This window comes from Mastigoproctus giganteus, chromosome 3, assembly GCF_048544385.1.
Source record: "Mastigoproctus giganteus isolate SK-2022 chromosome 3, ASM4854438v1, whole genome shotgun sequence".
Taxonomy (NCBI): Eukaryota; Metazoa; Arthropoda; class Arachnida; order Uropygi; family Thelyphonidae; genus Mastigoproctus; species Mastigoproctus giganteus.
Window position 1 is genome coordinate 55,436,396 of NC_143577.1, and position 23,950 is coordinate 55,460,345.

At 37.7% G+C, this 23,950-nt stretch overlaps 1 protein-coding gene across 2 annotated transcripts in view; it reads right to left on the reverse strand.

Annotated features, from left to right (window-relative positions):
• Cyfip (Cytoplasmic FMR1-interacting protein Sra-1) overlaps nt 1-23,950 on the reverse strand; it is a 425,647-nt gene that overhangs the window by 275,141 nt on the left and 126,556 nt on the right. For both annotated transcript variants that reach the window (XM_090369296.1, XM_090369295.1), the window contains exon 7: nt 12,033-12,137. In XM_090369296.1, coding sequence (XP_090225422.1) covers nt 12,033-12,137 — 105 coding nt within the window. The remainder of the gene's footprint in view (nt 1-12,032; nt 12,138-23,950) is intronic.

A 23,950-nucleotide genomic window follows, 5' to 3' on the forward strand; every position in this document is an offset into this window, starting at 1 on the left:
GATACATCTAATTTGATATACATGGAATTATTTCCTGTTCTTACATACTGTAGTTGGTTCCTTAGAGTTATTTCATTTACATGTACTTATTTTCTGTTCTTTTATAATTGGATCCTTAACTACACCACCTTTGTATCTTTAGTCACTATGTTACTTATATCCCTGGAATTATATCACCTCATAACTGGATTCTTAACTCCACTACCATTGGATATAATGTCAACTGATTATTTTTCCTTGGTTTCATTTACTATTATTTCCACAGTAAATCACACCTGATACTACCTGTGGATTTGTCTAGTTTTATATACATGGAATTACTTCCTGTTCTGCTATACTATAAATGTTTCCTTGGAATTGTTTCATATATATGGACTTATTTCATGTTATTTTATGTTCCTTTATGTCATGTTCCTTTATAATCGGATCCTTAACTACACCACCTTTGGATCTTAAGTCATCATGTTACTTATTTCTATGGATTTAAACCAGTTCTTTTTTTTTTGGATGTACTTTCATGCAAATTTGGATAGATTATAATTATTAATTTATTTATATCTCAAAATATTTGATGATTCTTGTTTAACATACTCTGATACGTTTGCTATTCAGCTTATTATAACATAGCCCCATCATTTGGGCTAACGTGTATATGTATTTTGCCACCATATAATTCTTTATATATTAACGGTAATGTTTAATTTTGTATGACTCTTTCACAGTAAAGCCATACTATTCCAACCGCATTTCTTTTTCTTTTTCCAAAGCTAATTATAAATTATCTCCATGCACTTATATTCTAAATACGACTATAGAAGTCACTATTTTCCCGCCATTTTGAATTTCTTCACAGCTTACTATTAAGTCCGCTTCGCTGCTATAAATTACTTTATTGTGTAGATATATTGCTCATTTGGTTGAAGCCTGCATGCATTCATCTACTCTATTGAATTTGTGCACTTCATCTCCCCGCCTTTATTTTTCCTGCCAGCTCATTTTCGCTTCACATTTCTTGAAATACTCCGGATATCGTACACGTTCACCGTCTTATCATACTTTTGGTTTCGTTTTAGATTCATTTCTCAGCATGTTTAGACACACATTTTTGCTTTCAATACAAGCATTTGGTATTAGATCCCTTTTATTCTAATGCTTACACAAATGCCAGAGCCCTTACTCTAAGGTTGGGCTTCACAACCCCAGCAAGCTTAGTGTTATTTAATAACTTTTTCTATGCTTTTTATCTTTCTGCTGTCTAATTCTAAAGTTCTTCCCGCTCGTTAAACTATTAGTGTAATATGAGGGTGACACGAATGTTCCTACTATCCTACTTCTATTGCAATTTTTTGTTTATTTATTTATTGAAAATACTCCTTTTTCCCTTCCCCATCCTCAATTTAGTACCTCACCCTTATACCATTTGCTTGTTCTAAATCTATTTTTAAAATACATTGATTTCCTATCTATACAAAATTAAATCCTACACTAAATTCTACACATTTATATTAAACATATTGATAATAACCATTTTTATCACAAATCAATACTTATTTTTACCTAAATAAATTACACTGAGTTGGGACTACCATGTCCATACTGTATTAGAAAGAGCTAATTTCATTTTTGTTGCTTTTTTGGCCTTTCACTTTTCTTCTACTACTATGGACAAGTATAGAAATGCAGTTCCTGATATATGATCAGGTGTAGTCCCCTGATGAAATACCTGATCAATATTTATCATCAATGTATCAATATTTATTTCAGCTGACATCAGATCACGCATTTTTGCATTACCTATATTAGTTGTTGTTTGTTGTTATTTGTTTTTAGGAGCATATGCAACTAAGGCCATATTGCTCTGGGGATATGCGGTGGTCCTTCCCTGACCTTTCCGCATCCTCCATATTTGGTAGTCACAGACTCGAATCCCAGGCTAATCAAGAAGCGTGTGCTATGCACTGCTGCTCCTGCCCACCTGGTTACGGAGGCGCTACCTATATTAGACCATTTACTAAAAATGTTCCCCCCCCATATCTGATGACAGCTATACCATTTTCATTTTATTTGCATTTTATTAATATTTCGATGTACTAATTTTATTTTACAGTTCCCACACTTTATATTGGCTTGGCAATTCAGCCATAATTTTCTTAATTCATCATAACCTCTAGGATATTAACACTCTTTCACCTTTCACAAATATGTGCTACACTTCTTTTTCTATTTTCCTCACCCTTCTAGTTACTGGCACTTTGTGTAACTTTCACATTTATTTATGCATACTTAATTCAATATATTAATACAACTTATATATATTCTTGCATCCTTTAATGCTGCTTTGTGCTTTTAAGTGCATCTGTCATATCTGATTTATTAATCTTGCATTCACTGAAACCATTACATCAACTGTATATCTCTTTTCATATGTAACTCTTTAAACATTACCTTTAACGGGTTACACTGAATACCTATATATATACATATAGAACGAATGTAACCATGGTGTGTGTGTGTGCACGCACGCACGCACACTGTGGTTTCAGTCATTCCTTTAATCTTTTACATATATTCCTTTACTTTTATATCTCTTTACTCTTTTACTTACATCTCTTAATTTCTATTTCTTAATTTATATTCATCACAGTCATTAGGTTCTTTCTGCCCATCAGTGGCCCTAGTCCATTAAACTCTTTTTTCCCTTCTCCTTTTCATATACTGTTTACTAAGCACTGTCTTGGTCTTCCTCATGCTACCCTGGACTCCTTTTTTCCCTTTCATATACCTCTTTATCCTCATTTTTACATTCTTCGTTACAACCTTATCTAACTATTCTTTTCTTTCTCGTCATTTCTAAGTTGACTCTTAAAGGTGACTCTTAAAATCACCTTTTTTTTTTCTTTTTTTTTCCTTTTTTAGAACCAACTACGGGCTTAATTATATCAAGGACAATATACTACATGGAAAGAGTAGCTGTACAAATTTTACCTCGGGTCTATTGCTCTGCACAGTTTCCAACACACACCTTTAATAATTTACACACTACACAGAGTAATTCGGCAGATAATGCTTCCAATCTGGGTTTCTATTAGATTCATTCCACTATACCCTATAACATCACAGTCAGTAAATTCAACACATGTAATAGTAAACTATGCCTTACTAGTCTATACATGCATCCACAGTACCACACTGATAATTTAGCAGCACCTATTTTTGGAAAATTGCATAAAGTAATTTACCTTATTACTTGCTGCACTTGTAATATTAAACACATTGGACAAACCAGTAATAAAAAACTAAACTTAAGATTTAATTTGCATAGATCAGATATCAACATTTAAGGGAGAAAAATAAAAATAATATTGAACACAAAATAGAATATAGCCACTTTCAAATATATAGTTTTACAAATATACAAAGGGTACTAGGAAAGTTTGCAATATGACGCAACAATGAATCACAGGAAGCTGCTTGTTGCTGCATGTTGAGACATGTTCATACGTGCATAGTAGCCGCCGTGCCAAGTCGATGGGCTCAGTTATTCATTAGTAGTGAGAGTGTAAAGTGCTTGCGATGGCATCGTGGTCACGAAATGAGATAAGGACAGTTTTGCGGTATAATTTCGTGCGTGGTTTAACCATAGACCAGTGCTTACAAGAAATGACTCTTGCACTAGATGATGATTGTCCACATCGTACAACGATATTCAGGTGGTATAGAGAATTCCAAAGGGGAAATTTCACTCTGGAGGATTCTGAGAGGCCGGGAAGGCCACGAACATCAGTTACGAAGGAAAACGTTACTGCTGTGAGGAAAATGCTTGACGAAAACAGGCGAGTGACCTACCAACAGATAGAGGATACTTTGGGCCTAAATGCACCAGCAATTCGTTCGATTCTGCAAGATCATCTGCACGTGAAGAAACTTTGTTCTCTCTGGGTGCCGCATCAACTGACTGAAGAGCAGATGACACGACGTGTGACTTGGTGCCGGGAGATGTTAAAGAAGTTTGATAAGGGACAATCTCGGTATGTGAACAACATCGTGACAGGTGACGAGACTTGGCTGTACTATTACGATCTGCCAACCAAGGCTCAAAACAAAGTTTGGGTCTTTGATGATGACGACACACCCGTAATTGTCAGAAAATCCCGATCTGTAAAGAAGAAAATGATAGCTGTATTTTTCAAATCGAGTGGAATTGTGGAACGTGCCGTTTTGGACACGCAGAAGACAGTCACAGCTAAGTGGTATACTGAACAATGCCTGCCTAAAGTCATTGGATCTATGAAGAACCTGCGGCCAAAGTCAAGAATGGACACCTGGACCCTCCATCACGAAAATGCTCCAGCTCACCACGCCAAAGCCTGCACCGAATATTTGACCACGACAGGACTGAAACTTCTCGAGCACCCTCCCTACAGTCCAGACCTTGCTCCCTGCGACTTTGCACTGTTCCCGCATGTGAAAATGAAGCTAAAAGGGAGGCGGTTTTCCAGTGATGAGGACCTTCTACGGGCTTGGGACAACGAGTGTGCTTTACTCCCTAGTGAAACTTGGCAGAACTGGTTTAAAGATTGGTTTCGGAGGATGGAGAGGTGTATTGAATGTAGAGGAAATTACTTTGAAAAAATTAAATAAACAAAGCTGTATTGCAAAACTTTCCTAGTACCCTTTGTATATATTTCAGTACTTGCATAAATTCAAAATACTGATGGATAAGTCAGAGGAACTTTATATTAAAATTTCCTTATACCCATATGGACTTAACTTATGGACTTCATATGATTAAATTTCTAATCAAACCAAAAATTAAGACCCTTCAATTAAATCCAAGAACCAACTTAAAAACATTTTGGTCTCATACTTAATGAATGGGACAATGATTACACTGATTTGGAATCTATATGTAATGTACTTTTCGGTGTTAAGCACAGTAGCCCTACAAATGTTCATTTATACTTTTGACTTTTACATATATTTCTTTATTTTTATATCTCTTTACTCTTTTACTGATAACTCTTAACTTATATTTCTTAATTCATATATATATATGAGGTGTGGCAATAAAGTTCCCAGACTGGTTCTGTTGCAATCAAGTTTGATGAGTTTGAAAATAAATTTGTTATTTGGTTTTTTTTTTAGGAGCATTAGCAACTAAGGCCATATTGCTCCGGGGATATGCGGTGGTCATTCCCTGACCTTTCCACCATTGTTGTTTTGGTTTTTAGGAGCATTAGCAACTAAGGCCATATTGCTCCGGGGATATGCGGTGGTCATTCCATAACCTTTCCGCATCCTCCGTATTTGGTGGGCACGGGCTCGAACCCCGGTCTAATCAAGAAGCGTGTGCTACATACTGCTGCTCCTGCCCACCTGGCTACGGAGGCACCCTTGAAAATAAATGGAAGTGGTATGATGTAGTTCAAACATCCCCCAACATATGGTGGAACAGAGACTGTCCAGTAGGCTAACAGGTTGCAAGTAACAACCAGTTTAGTTAGTGTTAATGTTCTATGGAACAATGAATGAATATCAAATTTTGCTTTAAACAGAAAAAATATGCAACAGAAACATATGAAATGTTAAAAACTATTTATGGAAATCAATCATTAAGTCGTACCAGTGTGTTTGAATGGTGTAAACAGTTCAAAGGAAGGAAGACATGAGGATGCTTGCGATGACCTAAGAAGTGGGTATCCATCGTCTCAAAATGAGGAGAGAGTTGCAAAAGTTGAGGAAATTGTGGCAAGAGAATGTTGATTGACCCTCAGAATAATGGCAGATGAGTTGAACATGAATAAGAAGACTTTTCATCAAATTTTGCATGAAAATTTAGGGAAAAGGAAGTTCTGGGTAAAATTTGTGCTGTGCAACCTCACAGATGAGCAGAAGCAACAAAGAGTGTTATCATGCAAAGACTTCACTATCCAATCTTGTCAAAACAATCCTAATTTTCTCGACTGTATTATCAGTGGAAATGAGTGTTGGGTGTTTCAGCTTGACTTAGGCACAAATCATCAAAGCATGCAGCGGACTTTTAAATCAATACCAAGGCCTATAAACTTTCGTTTACAGAAGTCCAGGATCAAGATGATGCTGATCATGTTTTGCGACAAACAGGGTGTGATCCAAAAGGAATTTCTACCCAAAGGGGAGAGAGTCAATGCTGTGTTCTATGTACAGGTGCTTCACAGAATACTAAGGGCATTTCCAGAGTGAGGAATGGAATTTCGAGAGAAAGGCAGCTGGTTCTTGTTGCATGACAATGCCCCTGCCCATTCTACATTTGTTGTAAAAACATATCCGACAAAACATGGCACTGCACAGATCAACCATCTACCCTACTCTCCCATCCTAGCACCAGCAGACTTTCTCCACTGTCCCAAAGCAAAAACTGCCCTTAGGAAAGAGATTTTCAGGAAGTTGGTGACATAATGAAAATTGTAAATTGCTGAACTGAACGTCCATCATTATCTGAGGGGAAAGGGGCTTGCAAATTTTTGAAAATAGTAGCTAAATTAAACACAATGTGAAATCTTTTCTATACAACTAATATAAATAATATACTTACCCATTTATATCTAACTTTTGTTTTAAATATGCTAAAATAAATATTAAATCAATGTTTACATAAACAAAATAAAAGCATCAATTCTATTACTTCATCATAAATGATTTCTTTAATTGGAAAATTATATTGCTAGATAATCAACATTCATTAGTTTGGTACTTGAGGTTGTCACAGACATTCTTTCAGATATGACAGACAAGTTGTACTTGCTACCTGGGAGTCAAAAACACTGATGAAACTGATATTCGGGTGACATTCAAGTCAAGTGGACCCAATTTCGGCCAAGTCCGGGCGGTCTGTGACAGCCAAATCCTCTGCTCGCACCTTCATGATGGTGGGACTGTTAGTAATCCTGGGTATAACCTCCAAGCACAAGCACTGTGGGTGACCATCCAGGTGTGAACCAATGTAAGTAGGGGGTCGAGGTGTGGGTGGCCCCCCTCTGTGTTACCAGGCAGTACAAGGTGGTAGATGATTCTCATCAACCGGTGCATTACCACCACTTTGCTTATTGGAGGCTTGAAGTGGTAGAACCCATGTTTACTCTCCAGAGCTAAGTTCCAGTCAACTCTTGCCCATCTATTCCATCATGCAGCATGACTGATGAATTTTGAGGTTATGATGAACAATCAAGGTGAGATCCAATCTTCCTTACATTTCGAGGGTACAGCTCTAAAACGGCGTTCGCAGGCCGGCCGCTAGTTAGTACACCAGACTGAACCTATTAGTAACTGTTTAGGAGGCTTCCACATCAGCTAGTGTATAATCTTGCTACCTCTACTCTGCCAGATAGTGACTGGAGGAAGTCCGAGTAGTGTGTATGCGGGTGGCATTGTCGAGGCCACGTTATGTCAAGGATCTGGGTATATTCTTACCATGTGTACCCAATATCCAAAAATTTCATTACTTCATACAGCATGCCCCCCCCCCACTTTTTCTTACTATTGAATACACCATGAATTGTCAAACTAATAGAGTAAGCTTATCTGCAAAAAGATCTAAACCTCCCAAACACTTCCTAGTCCATTTCACAAATATACATGGTCTCAATTCTAATCATAACAATGTCCATTTCCATTTGCAGTCTGCCAAACCCCATGTACTTTTTCTAACAGAATCTTAGTTATCGGTTGATTCAACTACTGCTCATCTCAGTTGCCAAATTATTCGCTGTATGATTCCTTTCGCCTCAAAGGTGGTACTTGTGCATATGTCCATTCCGATATTGCCTGTCAGAGGCTTCGTAATTTGGATTCTCTTCTCTCTTCGAACTTCTCTGGCTTAAAAAAATCTCTACCTCAATGTGTCAAATTCATCTCTTGCCTCTACCATTCTCCCAACTCCACTAATCAGTTAGATCTCTTTGACTTCCTCTCTTTGCAAATTGACTTTCTCCAGTCCAACTTTCCTAACAGTGAGGTAATTTTCCTTGGTGATTTTAATGTTCACAACTCCAGCTGGCTTCCATTTTCTAGTCACACCAAACCAGCTGGTTGAGATGCTGGGGCTTTTGCAATTTCCAATGACTTTGCACAGATTGTTCGTTTACCTACAAGAATACCAGACAATCCTAACCACAGCCAACAAGCTTGATCTTTTTCTCACAAACAACCCTTCTAAGTACACGGTGAAGTGAGTGGTCCTTTAGGCACCTCAGATCACAACTTGGTGATTGTCTCTTCTCCAATGGAGCCTTTATCTCATGGCTATTCCCAACCTCGTATTGTTTGGCATTACAAGAATGCCAAATTGGGATCACCTGCGAATTTTTCTTTTCTTCTTTTCGTTGGTTGGATTACTGTTTAGCATTAGCATTAGTAGAGGCATATGATGCAAGAAAGCAAGCTTATGAAGCATCAGCCAAAAAAAAAAAAACCCCACTTCCACTTCACCACTCCGTTCGTTCGAAATACCTGTCCAGCTGAGCCTTAAATTTATTTAGGCTATCAACTTCCACGACAAGGGATGGAAGTCTGTTCCACCAACCAACTACCCGCTGGCTAAAGTCAAATTTATGCACATCTACCCTACATCTGTCTTTCCTCAATTTGAATTTATGCCCTCTCAGGTGATTATTCTGAGCAAGAGGAAGAATCCCATCAGCATTGAGCATGCTCAAACCATCCAAGGCTTTATACACCTCTATCATATCACCTCTCTGGTGCCTAGTCTCCAGACACTGCAATTTGAAAATTTAAACCTTTCTTCATAAGAGTACCCCTTTGTTCCATTCACTAATCTTGTTGCCCTTCTCTGTACTCATTCCAGCAGCTCTATATCCTTCTTGAAATGACGCCTCCAGATCTGTATACAGTAATCAAGGTGTGGCTTGACCATTGCCTTATACAAGGGAATAATCACCTCCTTATCCCTGCTAGAAAAATTCCTGTATATCACTGACAAGACACCATGAGCTACTTTTGCAGCCCGTCTGCACTGCTCAGAGAACTTCATATATCTGCCTGCACAATTACCCCCTGGTCCTTTTCATTCTCTACCACTGTCAATATAGTACTACAGAGTTGATACGTTGCTCTGGGGTTGCTGTTTCCCATATGTAGTACTTTACATTTGTCAATGTTAAACTTCATTTGCCACCTCTCAGCCCATCTGCTCAACCTTTCCAGATCCTGTTGCAGTAGCATAGTGTGAGTAATGTCCTTGACAACCCTGCAAATCTTTGTATCGTCTGCAAACTTGGACATTAAGCTTGATATACCATCATCAATACCATTTATAAATACTGAAAACAATAATGGACTCAACACTGAACCCTGAGGGACTCCACTAATAACATTAGTCCACGATGAGCAGTGTCCATTGATTACCACTCTCTGTCTTCTCCCCCTCAACTACACCTTTATCCATTTTTTTTTTATGTGAACCCCAAACACGAGAGGTATTAGAACCTATAGTACTTATTATTAATGTGCTTGGGTTGGCAGCAATTTGCCTCCAATGCCACACTGCTCCAATTTGTGCAGCAGTCTTCCATGTACAACAGTATCAAAAGCCTTTCTAAGATCCAAGTATATAATATCTAAGTTATTCCCTGCATCCAGTTCTTTTGTGACTGCATCATTGTATCCAATCAAATTGGTCAGGCAAGACTTCCCCTTAACAAAACCATGCTGTGTCTAGATGAAAACCATGCATTTTGTCTAGATGATCCTGCAGTTCTTCTTTAACCAGTGCCTCCATTAATTTTCCTGAAACAGAAGTTAAAGTCACAGGTCTATAATTACTTGTGTCGGCGTTTGATCCTCCTTTGTGAATTGGGGTCACATTTGCACATCTGTTTCAAAACTTCTGATGTCAACATTTGCTCACATCGTGTCAGTGAAATTATTCTTGTAGGAATGGAATCCTTTATTCCACACTCCACTTTAAAATCTCGCCCTTTATCTAAACCTTGGTTTTCCAATAAATGTGCTAAGGCTGTTCAAGAGACGAACGTTGCATATCGTAATTGGCTTGTTTCCAATTCTTCAGTTTCATTTTCTGCTTGCAGAAAATGAAACTGAAGAATTGGAGCTGCAAAAGCTTGCAACAATTGTAAAGCAGTTATTAATAAGTCCATACTAGAGTTTGAACAGGCTAAGAGTAGAAAACTTGCTTCTTGCCCTAATGGTAGCAGAGCATTCTGGTCTCTTGCCAAGGCTATTGGCCGCAACTTTTGCTCATCTCTGCTCCCACCTCTGTCAAAACCATATGATTCTGTTGTATCCCATTTCTGCTAGCAACCCTGCTAGCATCCCATTTTCCTTCCGACTCATGTATTAATGATCTTGGTAAAACACCTCCCATTATTTCCAACACACTCCATTCGATGCCTCCTGTGGTCTTCTGTCAAAAGGATGTCAGAAAGATTTTGACAAATCTTGATGCTAAGAAAGCTCCAGGTCCTGATGGTATTTCTCCACTTGTTCTCAAAACCTGTGCTCCTGAACTTACTTCTGTTCTTTGGCCCTTTTTTCACTTTCTTATTCCAAAGGTGTTTTTCCTTCTACTAGGAAATTTGCTCATATCCAGCCAGTTCCTAAAAAGGGTGACAAATCCCTCCTATCCAATTATCGTCCCATTGCAATTACTTCTACTCTTTCTAAAGTAATGGAGAAATCAATTAATTGCCAACTATTAAACTACCTAGAAACCTTCTGTCTGATCGACGATCGCCAGTATGAATTCTGTCAGTGTCAATCCACTGATGATATTCTGGCTTATGTTGCCCATTTATGGACAAGTTCAATGGAAAAGTTCGGTGAAACACAAGCAGTTGCTCTTGACATCTCAAAGGCTTTCGATCATGTTTGGCATAAAGGTCTGAACAAGCTTCCACCTTATGGTTTGCCAACTTCTTTTTGTAATTGATTATCCAGTTTTCTCTCTGATCGCTCACTGAGGGTGATGGTAGATGGCACTCTGTCTTCTAACTTCTCCACTAATGCTGGTGTACCCCAAAGTTCAGTTCTTTCCCCCACTCTTTTCCTCTTGTATATTAATGACCTTCTTCCATTGACTGGAAATCCTATCCATAGTTTTGCTAATGATAGCACATTGCATTCCACTTTCCATTTTGAGAAACCTTGTCCTGCTCAGTCAGCTTCAACTTCTTGAATATCCGCTACTAATTCCTTAAATGCCGATCTCCAGGTAATTCTTCAGTGGGGCAAAGACAACTTAGTTGATTTCAACCCTTCTAAAACTCAGTCTTCTCTTATATCTTACAAAAAGGATTCTTCTGCTCCTATGATTATCTTTGGTGACACTCCAATTTCTAGGCACGTTGGTATATCTCTTTTGGGGATTACCCTGACTTCTAATCTCTCTTGGCACAAGCACATTACAAATATTGCTCCCTCTGCATCTAAAAAACTTGGTTTTCTCTTTCACTCTCGGCGTTACTTTTCTTCCAAACAGCTGTTCATTCTGTACAGATCGCAAATCCACCCTACCATGGAATATTGTTCCGACATCTGGAGAGGTGCCCCCCAAAACCTCACCAGGCTTCTAGATTCCATTCAGAAGAGGGTAGTTAGATTAGTGACTCATCTTTAACAGAGTCTCTCCATTCTCTGTCTCATATACGTACTGTTTCTGCTGCATGCCTTTTCTACAGGTACTTCCATGGGCACTGTTCTTCTGAATTGGCTTCTATTATTCCCGCTCTCTCTTTCAAACCAGTCCGAACATGTGCCACCACCAGCCAACTTTTTACTGTTCAACTTCAAACTCAAAGAACCAACCTTTCATCTTCCTCGTTTATTCATTCAACTGCTGTTTTTTGGAACAACCTTCCTTCATACGTATTTCCTGAAAATTACAGTCTACAGAAGTTTAAATCTAATGTCAACAAATATCTTCTTTCATCTTCTCAACCTCCAACCCAAGCACAAAAAAAAAAAAAAAAAAAGTAATTTTTAGCAATATAAACAGCATACTTTCAAAAATAACTAACCTTAAATATTTTATCAATCTTTGTGATATTAATTCTCTTCTTCTGATCTAATTTATTGATGTTGCAGATTTCTCCATCCATCAAAAATAAACCAAATCCCATTACCTAAAGAAATGAAAATTAAAAATGCATTGGAGCTTTAAAAATCAATAAGATGTGATTAACATTTGAATTCTAATGTAAACAAATTAAAGTCAATTGTTATTAAACTACAGTATTTCGTTATATCTTATTTAGATATTTTACTTACCAGAATACCTGATAAACTGAACAACAGAACACCTTATTATCAGATAATTGTTAATTACAATGGAACTGCGAATAAAAAATATTTATTACTTATCTCCAGTTCCTTTGAGCTTGTTACATTTTTATTTTATTTTTATTCCATTGTTAAAACCACATTTTATTATTTCCTGTTATTATTAACATTTAATTTAGGTAAACTCTTGTAGTTTGGCCATATCAGAGTATTGGCAATAGCATTAGTAGAAGCATATGATGTGAGAAAGCAAGCTCCTATATCATTAGCAAAAAAAAAAAAAACCCTTACCATTTCACCCATCCATTCTCTCCAAAGGTTTGTCTAGTTCAGCCTTGAATTTATTTAAGTGGTTGACCTCCAATACAACAAATGGAAGTTTGTTCCAACTATCAACTACAAGCTGGCTAAAGGCAAATTTCCACACATTTTTTTCTACAATTGTATTTCCTCAATTTGAATTTATTCTCCCTCAGCTGCGGAATCTGAGCAAGAGGAAGAATCCCATTAGCACTCAGCTTGCTCAAACAATCCGAGGCCTTATACACCTCAATCAGATCCCCTCGCAGGTGCTTAGTCCCCAGATGCTACAATTGGCAGAACTTAAGCCTATCTTCATAACAGCAACTCTATTCCACTCACTAATCTCGTTGCCTTTCACTGTACTCATTCCAATAGCTGAACATCTTTCCTAAAATGAGGCTTCCAGACAGTATTCAAGGTGCAGCCTGACCACTGTCTTATACAAGGGGATAATCACCTCCTTATCCCTGCTGGAAAAATTCCTACATATCATTGACAGGACCCCATGACGTACTCTTGCAGCCTGTCTGCACTAATCTGAAAACTTTATATCTGACTGCACAATTACCCTTAGTTCTTTTTTCATTCTCCACCTCCCTGAGTGTAGTAACACACAGCTGGTATGTTACTCTGAGGTTACTGCTACCCATATGCAGTACTTTGCATTTGTCAATGTTAAACTTCAGTTGCCACCTCTCAGACCATCTGTCAACTTTTCCATGTTGCAGCAGCATACCGTCCTTACTGTAATTAAGAACCCTACCAACCTTCATATCGTCTGCAAACTTGGACATTAAGCCTAATACACCTTCATCAACATCACTGACAAATACAAAAAACAACAATGGTCCCAACATGGATCCCTGGGGAACTCCACTGATAACATTAGTCCACGAAGAGCAGCATACATTGATTACCACTTTGTCTTCTCCTACTCAACCATCCTTTTATCCATTGTAGCAACTTGCCGTTAATGCCATACTGCTCCAACTTGTACAGCAGTCTTCCATGTGCAACAGTATCAGAAGCTTTCCTAAAATTCAAGTATATGATATCAAAATTATTTTTTGCATCCAAATCCATTGTGACCACATCATAGTATCCATTCAAATTGGTCAGACAAGACTTCCCCTTAACAAACCCATGCTGTGTCTAAACTATAAATGCAGTCTTGTCTAGATGATCCTGCAGTGCCTCTTTAACCAGTGACCTCATTATTTTCCCTGGAACCCAAATTAAACTAACAGGTCTGTAGTTACTCGTGTCACCTTTTGAACCTCCTTTGTGAATTGGTGATACATTTGCACACCTCCAGTCCATTGGGACCTCCCCTGAGTCCAAGGATGCCGTCATAATCATTGCTAAGGGTCTGCTTATTTAGTATGCTGCCTCTTTAATATAACTGGATAGATCCCACCTGCTACAGGTGCCTTCACTATGTTTAACTTCAACAATTTCTCCTCCACTTTGCTCTCAGTTATTACAAAATCATTTAACTCCCTGTTAGAGTTTGATGCACATCTGGCTTTCTCCTCCTCCTTGAATAACTCCTCATGTATGAAAGCAGATGCAAAATACTCATTCAGTTTGTCAGCAAAGAAGTCTGTACTGTTTCTTTTTTTTTTTTTTTTTTTTTTGCATCCTTTTCCAAAGATTTCTCGTAATCTGCCTTTGCTTGCTTAACTTCCTTTGTGACTTGATTACAGACTGCCTTATATCTACCATAGGCATCTGTGTCTCCAGATAATTTATAAACGTCCCATGCATCTTTCTTCTCTGCCACGAGTCTCATTATTTCATCAGACATCCATTTAGGCCTAAACCTTGAACAGTATTTCTTAGCTGGTATGAAAAGTCTAGTAGCTTCCAAAATTAATTCCTTGAATGCTTCCCATTTAGAATTTGCTGTTGGTAACATCATCAGTTGGTCCCATTGTATAGAATTTAAAAAATCTCTGAGACCACTGATTGCCCTTACTTTACTGGATAGCAATATACAATTAAATATATATATCATCATCAGCCATTTTCAATCCGCTGCAGGATGAAGGCCTCTCCAGCAACTTTCCAGTTCCTTCTGTTTTGAGCACTGGCCATCCATTTACTACCCACAAACTCATGAATTTCATCTATCCATCTCCGCCTTTGTCTTCCAGGTTTTCTTTTAGCTCCTCTTGGGTACCATTCTGTTATTTTCTTAGTTCATCTGTCATCATGTCTTCAAACTATGTGTCCTGCCCAAGACCATTTTAGTTCTTTAGTTTTGATAAGAATGTCCTTTACTTGAGTTTGCTGCCTAATCTATGTGTTTCTCTTCTTATCTAACAGTCTGATTCCCAATATAATTCGTTCCATTCTTTGCTGTGTAGTTCTCAGCTTCTCTTCCATTCTTTTCGTGAGTGCCCAAGTTTCACTTCCATAAGTCAAGGTGGGGAATATACGTTCGTTCATTATTTTCCATTTCAGACAAATTGGGATATTGCTCTTCAGTATGTGACTATATTTCCTAAATGCTATCCATCCAAAATTTATTCTTCTCTTGACTTCCAGCCATTTATCATTATTACAGCTAATAACTTGTCCCAGATTAGTATATGACTCCACCTTTTCAATTACTGCTCCTTCAATCATTATTTCCCTTTCTATGGCATACTTGTTCATCATTACTTTTGTTTTAGCCATATTCATCTTTAGTCCAAAATCCTTACTAACTGTGCATAACTGATTAAAATTTTCCTCTAATTCTTTGGGATCGTGGCTTATGACCACAGTGTCATCTGCAAATCGTAAATGGTTTAGGTACTCTCTGTTCACATTGACTCCTTTCTGCGACCAGTCTAATCTTCTGAAAGCTTCCTCAAGGGCAGCAGTAAACAGCTTCGGTGATATTGTGTCTCCTTGTCGAACTCCTGTCTCGATTTTAAATTTTCTACTGTCTTTGTCTAGTCTAATAAAGGAGTTAGCATGCTCATATATTTTCTTCAAAATCATAATATGTGGGGTATCTATGCCTTGTCTTTCCAGTGCCCAAAGCATTGCCTTATGCTGTATGGAGTCAAATGCCTTTTCATAATCCACAAATGCCAGGCATAATGGTGTTTTATATTCATTTGCTTTCTCCATTAGTGGTGATATTACGTGAAGGTGATCCATAGTTGAGAATCCTGTCCTAAAGCCAGCTTGCTCTTTCAGTTGATTCTCATCAAGTATTCTTTCTAATCTGTTAGTAATGACAAAATGACCCTTTTGAACAACTTGTAGATGTGGGATAACAAGTTAATTGGTCTATAATTTCCAATTTCTGATTTATCTCCTTTCTTATGCAGCAAAACTATGATTGCATTATTCCACTGCTATTCCACTATTCCACAGCCAAATATTTGCATATATATATATATATATATATATATATATAAAATACAAAATTTCTAAATGAAATAAACTTCAGACTTTCTACTGAAAAAAATATCAATTATTTTACATATGAAATACCTGTAACTAAAAAAATAATTTTTAATTACAACAGAACTACAACTCAAAAATATTTATTACTGCAGTTTTTACCTGATACACTATCAGTGATGCAACTAAAGTCACTATGTACTATAAGCATTTTTAGGTCAGCATGCATATATATGGGAGGAAATCTCTAGCTACTGACTTTTTATAAAATTCCTTCAGTCTAGAAGAACCAAACCTCAACCCCTTTTTTTGTTTGTAAATTTCAAAAAAACGAATTTAAAAATATTAGCAAAATCAAAGAAAAGCAAATGGAGATGGATCAATTGTCTGCTCCCTTTGGCTCATCAGCCAAATATTTGAAAGGGCAGTATAATATCTCACTTTCTTTTGCAGAAACACAACTAGTTTGAAAGAAGTTAATTACGAAGAATAATAATGATTGCATGTGTTGGACAACTGTTTAGCAAAAAAAAATTTTATCATATTTTCATTGCAAAACATTAGCGCTCTATTCTTTTGATATTTTCCAATTCAAATACAGTAAACCCCCGCTATTCGAGGGGGTTACGTTCCTGAGAAATGCCACGAATACTGAGTTATGGCTCCCATAGTAATAAAGGGGTTCCGTTCCAAAGTATGAAATACAGTATATAAGAAAAACTAGTCTAAAATTGTGTCTATGTATGTATTATATGTACCTTCATAATATGACTATGTACAAAGACAGTACATAGTGAAATGCAAGCATGTGGCATCGAAATGAAAATAAGAAACAATTTAATATTAAATGTAATATTTATTAGAAATTTCAAACAAATCTTTCAAACCAGCGCCTTTGCTAGCTAAAAAAACTTATCCCGCCAGAGCTATCACCAGTTTCGCTAAAGTGTTGATAAAGGAGTCTTGCCTTTTCATGAATGATGAGTGAACTTAACGGAATTTTATTTTGAGTTCAGTCTTATATCCACAGATTTAAAGCTTTTACCATTTTTTCTAATTTAACATCATGAGTTACAGAGCAAATTTTTGAAGCAATTAGCGCGTTTTCACGGACACTACGGCGGATTTTTTCTTCCGATTTTTTGATTTATCGTACCGTTGACTCATTGATTTTATAATGTTTTGCCACTGAGGAGACACTTTCACCATTAGAAATTTTGTCTAATAACTCAATTTTATTCGCTAATGTCATCACCTTCTTTGATCTTTTCACATTTCCCTTGTTATTCGTAGCCATATTTTTGTACGGGTTAGAAAGAACTTGTCCACAATAAAGTCACTTTCTTCCGTTAACACACTCGAAAAAGTCTGTTTTACACTGCAAAACGGTAAATTTATCACTTTTGTAAGCATATCAATTTATAAATTGATAAATTTATTCAATTTATAAGCATTTAAAAGCAAACGACGAAACCTTCCATGACAAGCGCATAACACACACTGAACAAGGATTAGCGAGAAACATACACGCCGGGATTTTGTCACCCCTCTCCCCCCACCCATTGAGTGCTGTTTTGACCGGGAAAGATAATTTTAGCCACACCCATGTTTTTTATGGCGGAAAATGTTCACAGCGCTTTAAAATTCACATTTTTTTAGGTTTCATTTTATATTAAATCAGCGACCGCGAATACAGATACCGCGAATAGCGGGGGTTTACTGTATATCTGTTGACTAATAAACAATTGTGCAAAAAGTACAAAAAAATTTCCACTACTACTGAGTGATCTTTAAGTATATGCCTCTAATTTTATAGCATATTGACAAAACAATAATTCACATTACTTGTGCTACATAAAATGTGAGTTTGACATAGCTATAGACCACCGTTTCCCAAACTATGTTCTGCGGAACAATAGTGTTCCGTGATATGTGAACAAGTGAATAATTAAAAAAATAAAATAAATAAATTTTGCATATTTGTAGCATAGACCAATTTTGTAACATTATAATTTTTAACATTATTTTTTTTTCGGTTATTAATATACTGGCATAGACTAATAATCAAATAGACCGCGGAACACTTTATTTTGGCAAACTTTTGCCATCTATGAAAAAGTAGCAACATAGTGGTCAAATATGCCATTCCTATGAGATTTAGCCTGGAGTACATGGGTTGAAGGAGAGGGGGAAGCGAACTGATATCATAAATTCGCTTCCTTGTATAATTTTTTTTAAAATAATTATCAGTATTTCGAAATATTATTATTAAAATTAATGACCACGGATTTGTGGTTGAAAAAAGGAACTTTAAAATGAGAAACAAGTACCTCTAGTATTGCAACTGTGGTAGATGAAAACGAACACAATACTGTCACACTTCAAAGTGAGGATGAACAATCGCAGCCTTTTGTCACCCAAAAATCCGATGTGAAAAAACAGAGCCAACTAATAAAAGACTAAAACAAATGATGACAGTTATTTGAATTTCAGCTTTACATTTGGTTGGAAATAAAAGAGGCTCCTGATGCACAGTTTTTTTTTTTTTTTTTTATGAGAACCCCAAACACGAGAGGTATTATAACCTATAGTACTTAGTACCGTGCTTGGGTTGGAGGTTGAGAAGACGAAAGAAGATATTTGTTGATATTGGACTTGAACTTCTGTAGATTGTAATTTTCAGGAAATACGTATGAAGGAAGGTTGTTCCAGAAAACGGCAGTTGAATGAATAAATGAGGAAGATGAAAAGTTGGTTCTGTGGGTTTGAAGTTGGACAGTAAATGGATGTTGGCTGGTGGCGGCACGTGTTCGGACTGTTTTGAAAGAGAGAGCGGGAATTATAGAAGCCAATTCAGAAGAACAGTGCCCATGGAAGTATCTGTAGAAGAGGCATGCAGCAGAAACAGTGCGTCTATGAGAAAGCGAGTGGAGAGACTCTGTTAGAGATGAATCATTAATTAACCTAACTGCCCTCTTCTGAATGGAATCAAGAAGCCTGAGAGAGGTTTTGGGGGCACCACCCCAGATGCGGGAACAATATTCCATGGCAGGGCGGATTTGTGATTTATACAGAGTGAGCAGCTGTTTGGGAGAAAAGTAACGCCGAGAGCGAAAGAGAAAACCAAGTTTTTTAGATGCAGAGGAAGCAATATTTGTAATGTGCTTGTGCCAAGAGAGATTAGAAGTCAGGGTAATCCCCAAAAGAGATATATCATTTTGCCTAGAAATCGGAGTGTCACTAAAGATAAGCATAGGAGCAGAAGAATCCTTTTTGCGAGATATAAGACAAGATTGAGTTTTAAAAGGGTTGAAATCAACTAAGTTGTCTTTGCTCCACTGGAGAATTACCTGAAGATCAGCATTTAAGGAATTGGCAGCAGATTTTCGAAACTTGAAGCTGATTGAGCTGGACAAGGTTTCTCAAAATGGAAAGTTGAATGCAATGTGCTATCATCGGCAAAACTATGGATAGGATTTCCAGTCAATGGAAGAAGGTCATTGATATACAAGAGGAAAAGAGTGGGGGAAAGAACTGAACCTTGGGGGACACCGGCATTAGTGGAGAAGTTAGAAGACAGAGAGAAATCTACCATCACCCTCAGTGAGCGATCAGAGAGAAAACTGGATAACCAATTACAAAAAACAGTTGGCAAACAATAAGATGGAAGCTTGTTTAGAAGACCTTTATGCCAAACACGATCAAAAGCCTTTGAGATGTCAAGAGCAACTACTTGTGTTTCACCGAACCTTTCCATTGAATTAGTCCATAAATGGGTAACATAAGCCAGAATATCACCAGTGGATCGACACTGACGGAATCCATACTGGCGATCGTTGATCAGACGGAAGGTTTCTAGGCAGTTTAAGAGTTGGCGGTTAATTGATTTCTCCATTACTTTAGAAAGAGTAGAAGTAATTGCAATGGGATGCTAATTGGATGGGAGGGATTTGTCACCCTTTTTAGGAACTAGCTGGATATGAGCAAATTTCCAAGCAGAAGGAAAAACACCTTTGGAATAAGAAAGTGAAAAAAGGCGGCAAAGAATAGGAGTAAGTTCAGGAGCACAGGTTTTGAGAACAAGTGGAGAAATACCATCAGGACCTGGAGCTTTCTTAGCATCAAGATTCATCAAAATCCTTCTGATATCCTTTTGACGGAAGACCACAGGAGGCATTGAATGGAGCGTGTTAGGAATGGTGGGAGGTGTTTTACCAAGATCATTAATACATGAGCTCGAAGAAAAATGGGATGCTAGCAGGTCGGCTTTATCCTTGGTTGAAGTGACAACAGAACCATCTGGTTTGGACAGAGGTGGGAGCAGAGATGGGCAAAAGTTGCGGCCAATAGCTTTGGCAAGAGACCAGAATGCTCGGCTACCATTAGGGCAAGAAGCAAGTTTTCTACTCTTAGCCTGTTCAAACTCTAGTTTGGACTGATTAATAACTGCTTTACAATTGTTGCGAGCTTTGGTGTAGGCAGAAAATGAAACTGAAGAATTAGAAACAAGCCAATTACAATATGCAACGTTCTTCTCTTGGACAGCCTTAGCACATTTATTGGAAAACCAAGGTTTAGATAAAGGACGAGATTTTAAAGTGGAGTGTGGGATAAAGGATTCCATTCCTGCAAGAATAATTTCACTGACACGATCTGAGCAAACATTGACATCAGAAGTTTTGAAACAGTAATCAGACCAAGGAAAAGAAGAAAAGAAGTCTCGCAGGTCATCCCATTTTGCATTCTTGTAATGCCAAACAATACGAGGTTCGGAATAGCCATGAGATAAAGGTTCCATTGGAGAAGAGACAATCACCAAGTTGTGATCTGAAGTGCCTAAAGGACCTCTCACTTCAACCTTGTACTTAGAAGGGTTGTTTGTGAGAAAAAGATCAAGCGTATTGGCTGTATGATTAGGATTGTCCGATATTCTTGTAGGTAAATGAACAATCTGTGCTAGGTTATTAGTAATTGCAAAAGCATCAGCATCTCGACCTGCTGGGTCGGTGTGACTAGAAAACGGAAGCCAGCTGGAGTTGTGAACGTTAAAATCACCAAGGAAAATTACCTCACTGTTAGGAAAGTTGGACTGGAGAAAGTCAAGTTGCAAAGAGAGGAAGTCAAACAGCTCCAAGTGATTAGTGGAGTTGGGAGAACGGTAGAGACAACAGATGAATTTGACACAATGAGGTAGAGAGATTCTAAGCCAGAGAAGATCAAAGAGAGGAGATTCCAAATTGCCAAGTCTTTGACAGGGAATATCAGAACGGACATATGCACAAGTACCACCTTTGAGGCGAAAGGAATCATACAGCAAATAATTTGGACATCTGAGATGAGCAGTAGTTGAATCAACTGATAACTGAGATTCAGTCAGAAAAAGTACATGGGGTTTGGAAGACTGCAAGTGGAAATGGACATCGTTGAGATTAGAATTGAGACCACGTATATTTGTGAAATGAATTAGGAAGTCCTTGGGAGGTTTAGATCTCTTCGCGGATAAGCTTGCTCTATCATTTTGACAATTCATGGTGTATTCAATAGTAAGATAAAGTGGGTGGGACATGCTGTATGAAGTAATGAAATTTTTGGATATGGCATACGTGTGGTAAGAATATACCCAGATCCTTGACATAACGTGGCCTCGACAATGCTCCCCGCATACACACTACTCGGACTACCTCCAGTCACTATCTGGCAGAGTAGAGGTAGCAAGATTATACACTAGCTGATCCGGAAGCTTCCTAGAGAGTTACCAATAGGTTCAGTCCGGTGTACTAACTAGCGGCCGGCCTGCGAACACCGTTTTAGAGCTGTACCCTCGAAATGTAAGGAATATTGGATCTCGCCACGACATTCATCATAACCTCAAAAATCATCAATCATACTGCATGATAGAAGAGATAGGGAAGGGTTGGCCGGAACTTAGCTCTAGAGACTAAACATGGGTTCCACCACTTCAAGCCTCCAATAAGCAAAGTGGTGGTATTTCACCGGTTGATGAGAGTCATCTACCACCTAGTACTGCCTGGTAACATAGAGGGGCGGCGTTCCTCCATGTGGTGTGGGCGCCACACCTCGACCCCTGCTTATGTTGGTTCACACCTGGGTGGTCACCCACCATGTACTTGTGCATGAAGGTTATACCCAGGATTACTAACAGTCCCGCCATCGTGAAGGTGCAAGCAGAGGATTTGGCTGTCATAGACTGTCCGGACTTCGCCGAAATTGGGTCCACTTTGACTTGAGTGTCACCCGAATATCAGTTCCATCAGCGTTTTAGACTCCCAGGTAGCAAGAACAGCATGTCTGGCATATCTGAGAGAATGTCTGTGACAACCTCAAGGACAGTGTGTCGTATGTAATAAAATATTAGTAAAAAGTTCTTTGACTCCCGCTAAACTTGTGTTTTCGTAAGTGTTCCATAAATATATTGTGAAATGAAAAGTGTTCCCTGACTAAAAAAAGTTTGGGAAACGCTGCTATAGACTTTGAACTGTAGGCATCTGCCAAAACTCTGTGATTAAAGTACCATGAAGAAATTTTCCTATCTTTCCACCCCACCTCAGAATTTTAATTAAATAATACAGTACTCATATCTGATGTCACAAATACAATTATGAAATATTCCATTTATTTACTATATAACACACTGCAGGTTGTCTCAGCAAAATGTAAATTAAAAGATAAACTAACTAAAGTGTAAATTTAACTAGGCTGATAGAGAATAATAAATAAAAAAGCTTAAATACATGTAAATCTATATAACCTACAAATTGTAAATCTATACAATCTACAAATGTATATACAGAAACTCTAGATTTAAATCAATTTAATGAACTTTGAACTTTGAGTATACCAGTGAGGGTATACCCAAGGCTTCAGTTTCGACCGCCACTAGACGACATGCAAAATTTCACACTTGCTACTCCACACAATTGGTAAGTGCAGTAAAACACAGTATTATAATATAGGCAACCCCCGTATAACATGGTACTTCTAAAACACAGTTTCGCTCTAAAACAATTGATAAATTGCTGCAATCCTCGTGCACAACACAGTACTTACATAATACAGTTTCACTCTAACACAGTTAGAGAATTTCAGTAAACCTCGCATAACAGGGTATTTTGAGCTTTTGTGTAGGGGAAACCCTGCTATTATTTTGGATGTAATTTTACATTTCCACTCTTTTTGAATTACTGCTGATTTGACTCGCTAGTCAAAAAAAATTATTGAGAAATCCCTGTATTTTATTTTGTTGAGAAATCCCCGTGTTATGTTCTGTGCTATTGAACTTGTGCTTGTTGAACTTGTGGAAAAATCTATATTTCAAAGTTTATTACTATTGGATAACACACCAGGCCATCCAAAAGATTTAAGTCATCCAAACATTGAAGTTATGTTCCTACCACCATAGTTGTACTAGGTTAATACTTCTTTCATTCAGCCATCAGATCAAGGCATTATATCCACCTTTAAAACTCATTACATCAGAAAACCTTTACAATAGATTTTGGAAAAAAACTGATTCCAAATCTATTGAAATAATGGAGGCATGGAAACATTTCTCAATTGTGGACTGAATCAGAATCATAGCTTTATCGCTGAAAGTATAACTGTCAATGTTAAATGTGTATTGGAAAAATGTATGGTAAGAGTCAGTTCATTCAGGAAATATGGTCGAACCGGCATAAAATAGAATTCATGCAATAGTAGAACTTGCTACGTTGATAGGAGGGGAAGGTTTTGATGATATGACTAGTGAAGCCCTTGTGGGTAGCACAGTTAATAGAATCACTCTTCTCCCCACACTGGGTGAAAAAGACCTGAGTTCGAATGGGAGGAATTTTTATGGGTCTTTTTCATAATGTGGCTAAGTTAGTCAGGCTCAGGTGAGGGTAGCATGGTTTTTCCTCCCGGAATCTCGGATTTTTTGTCCAGCAAAACA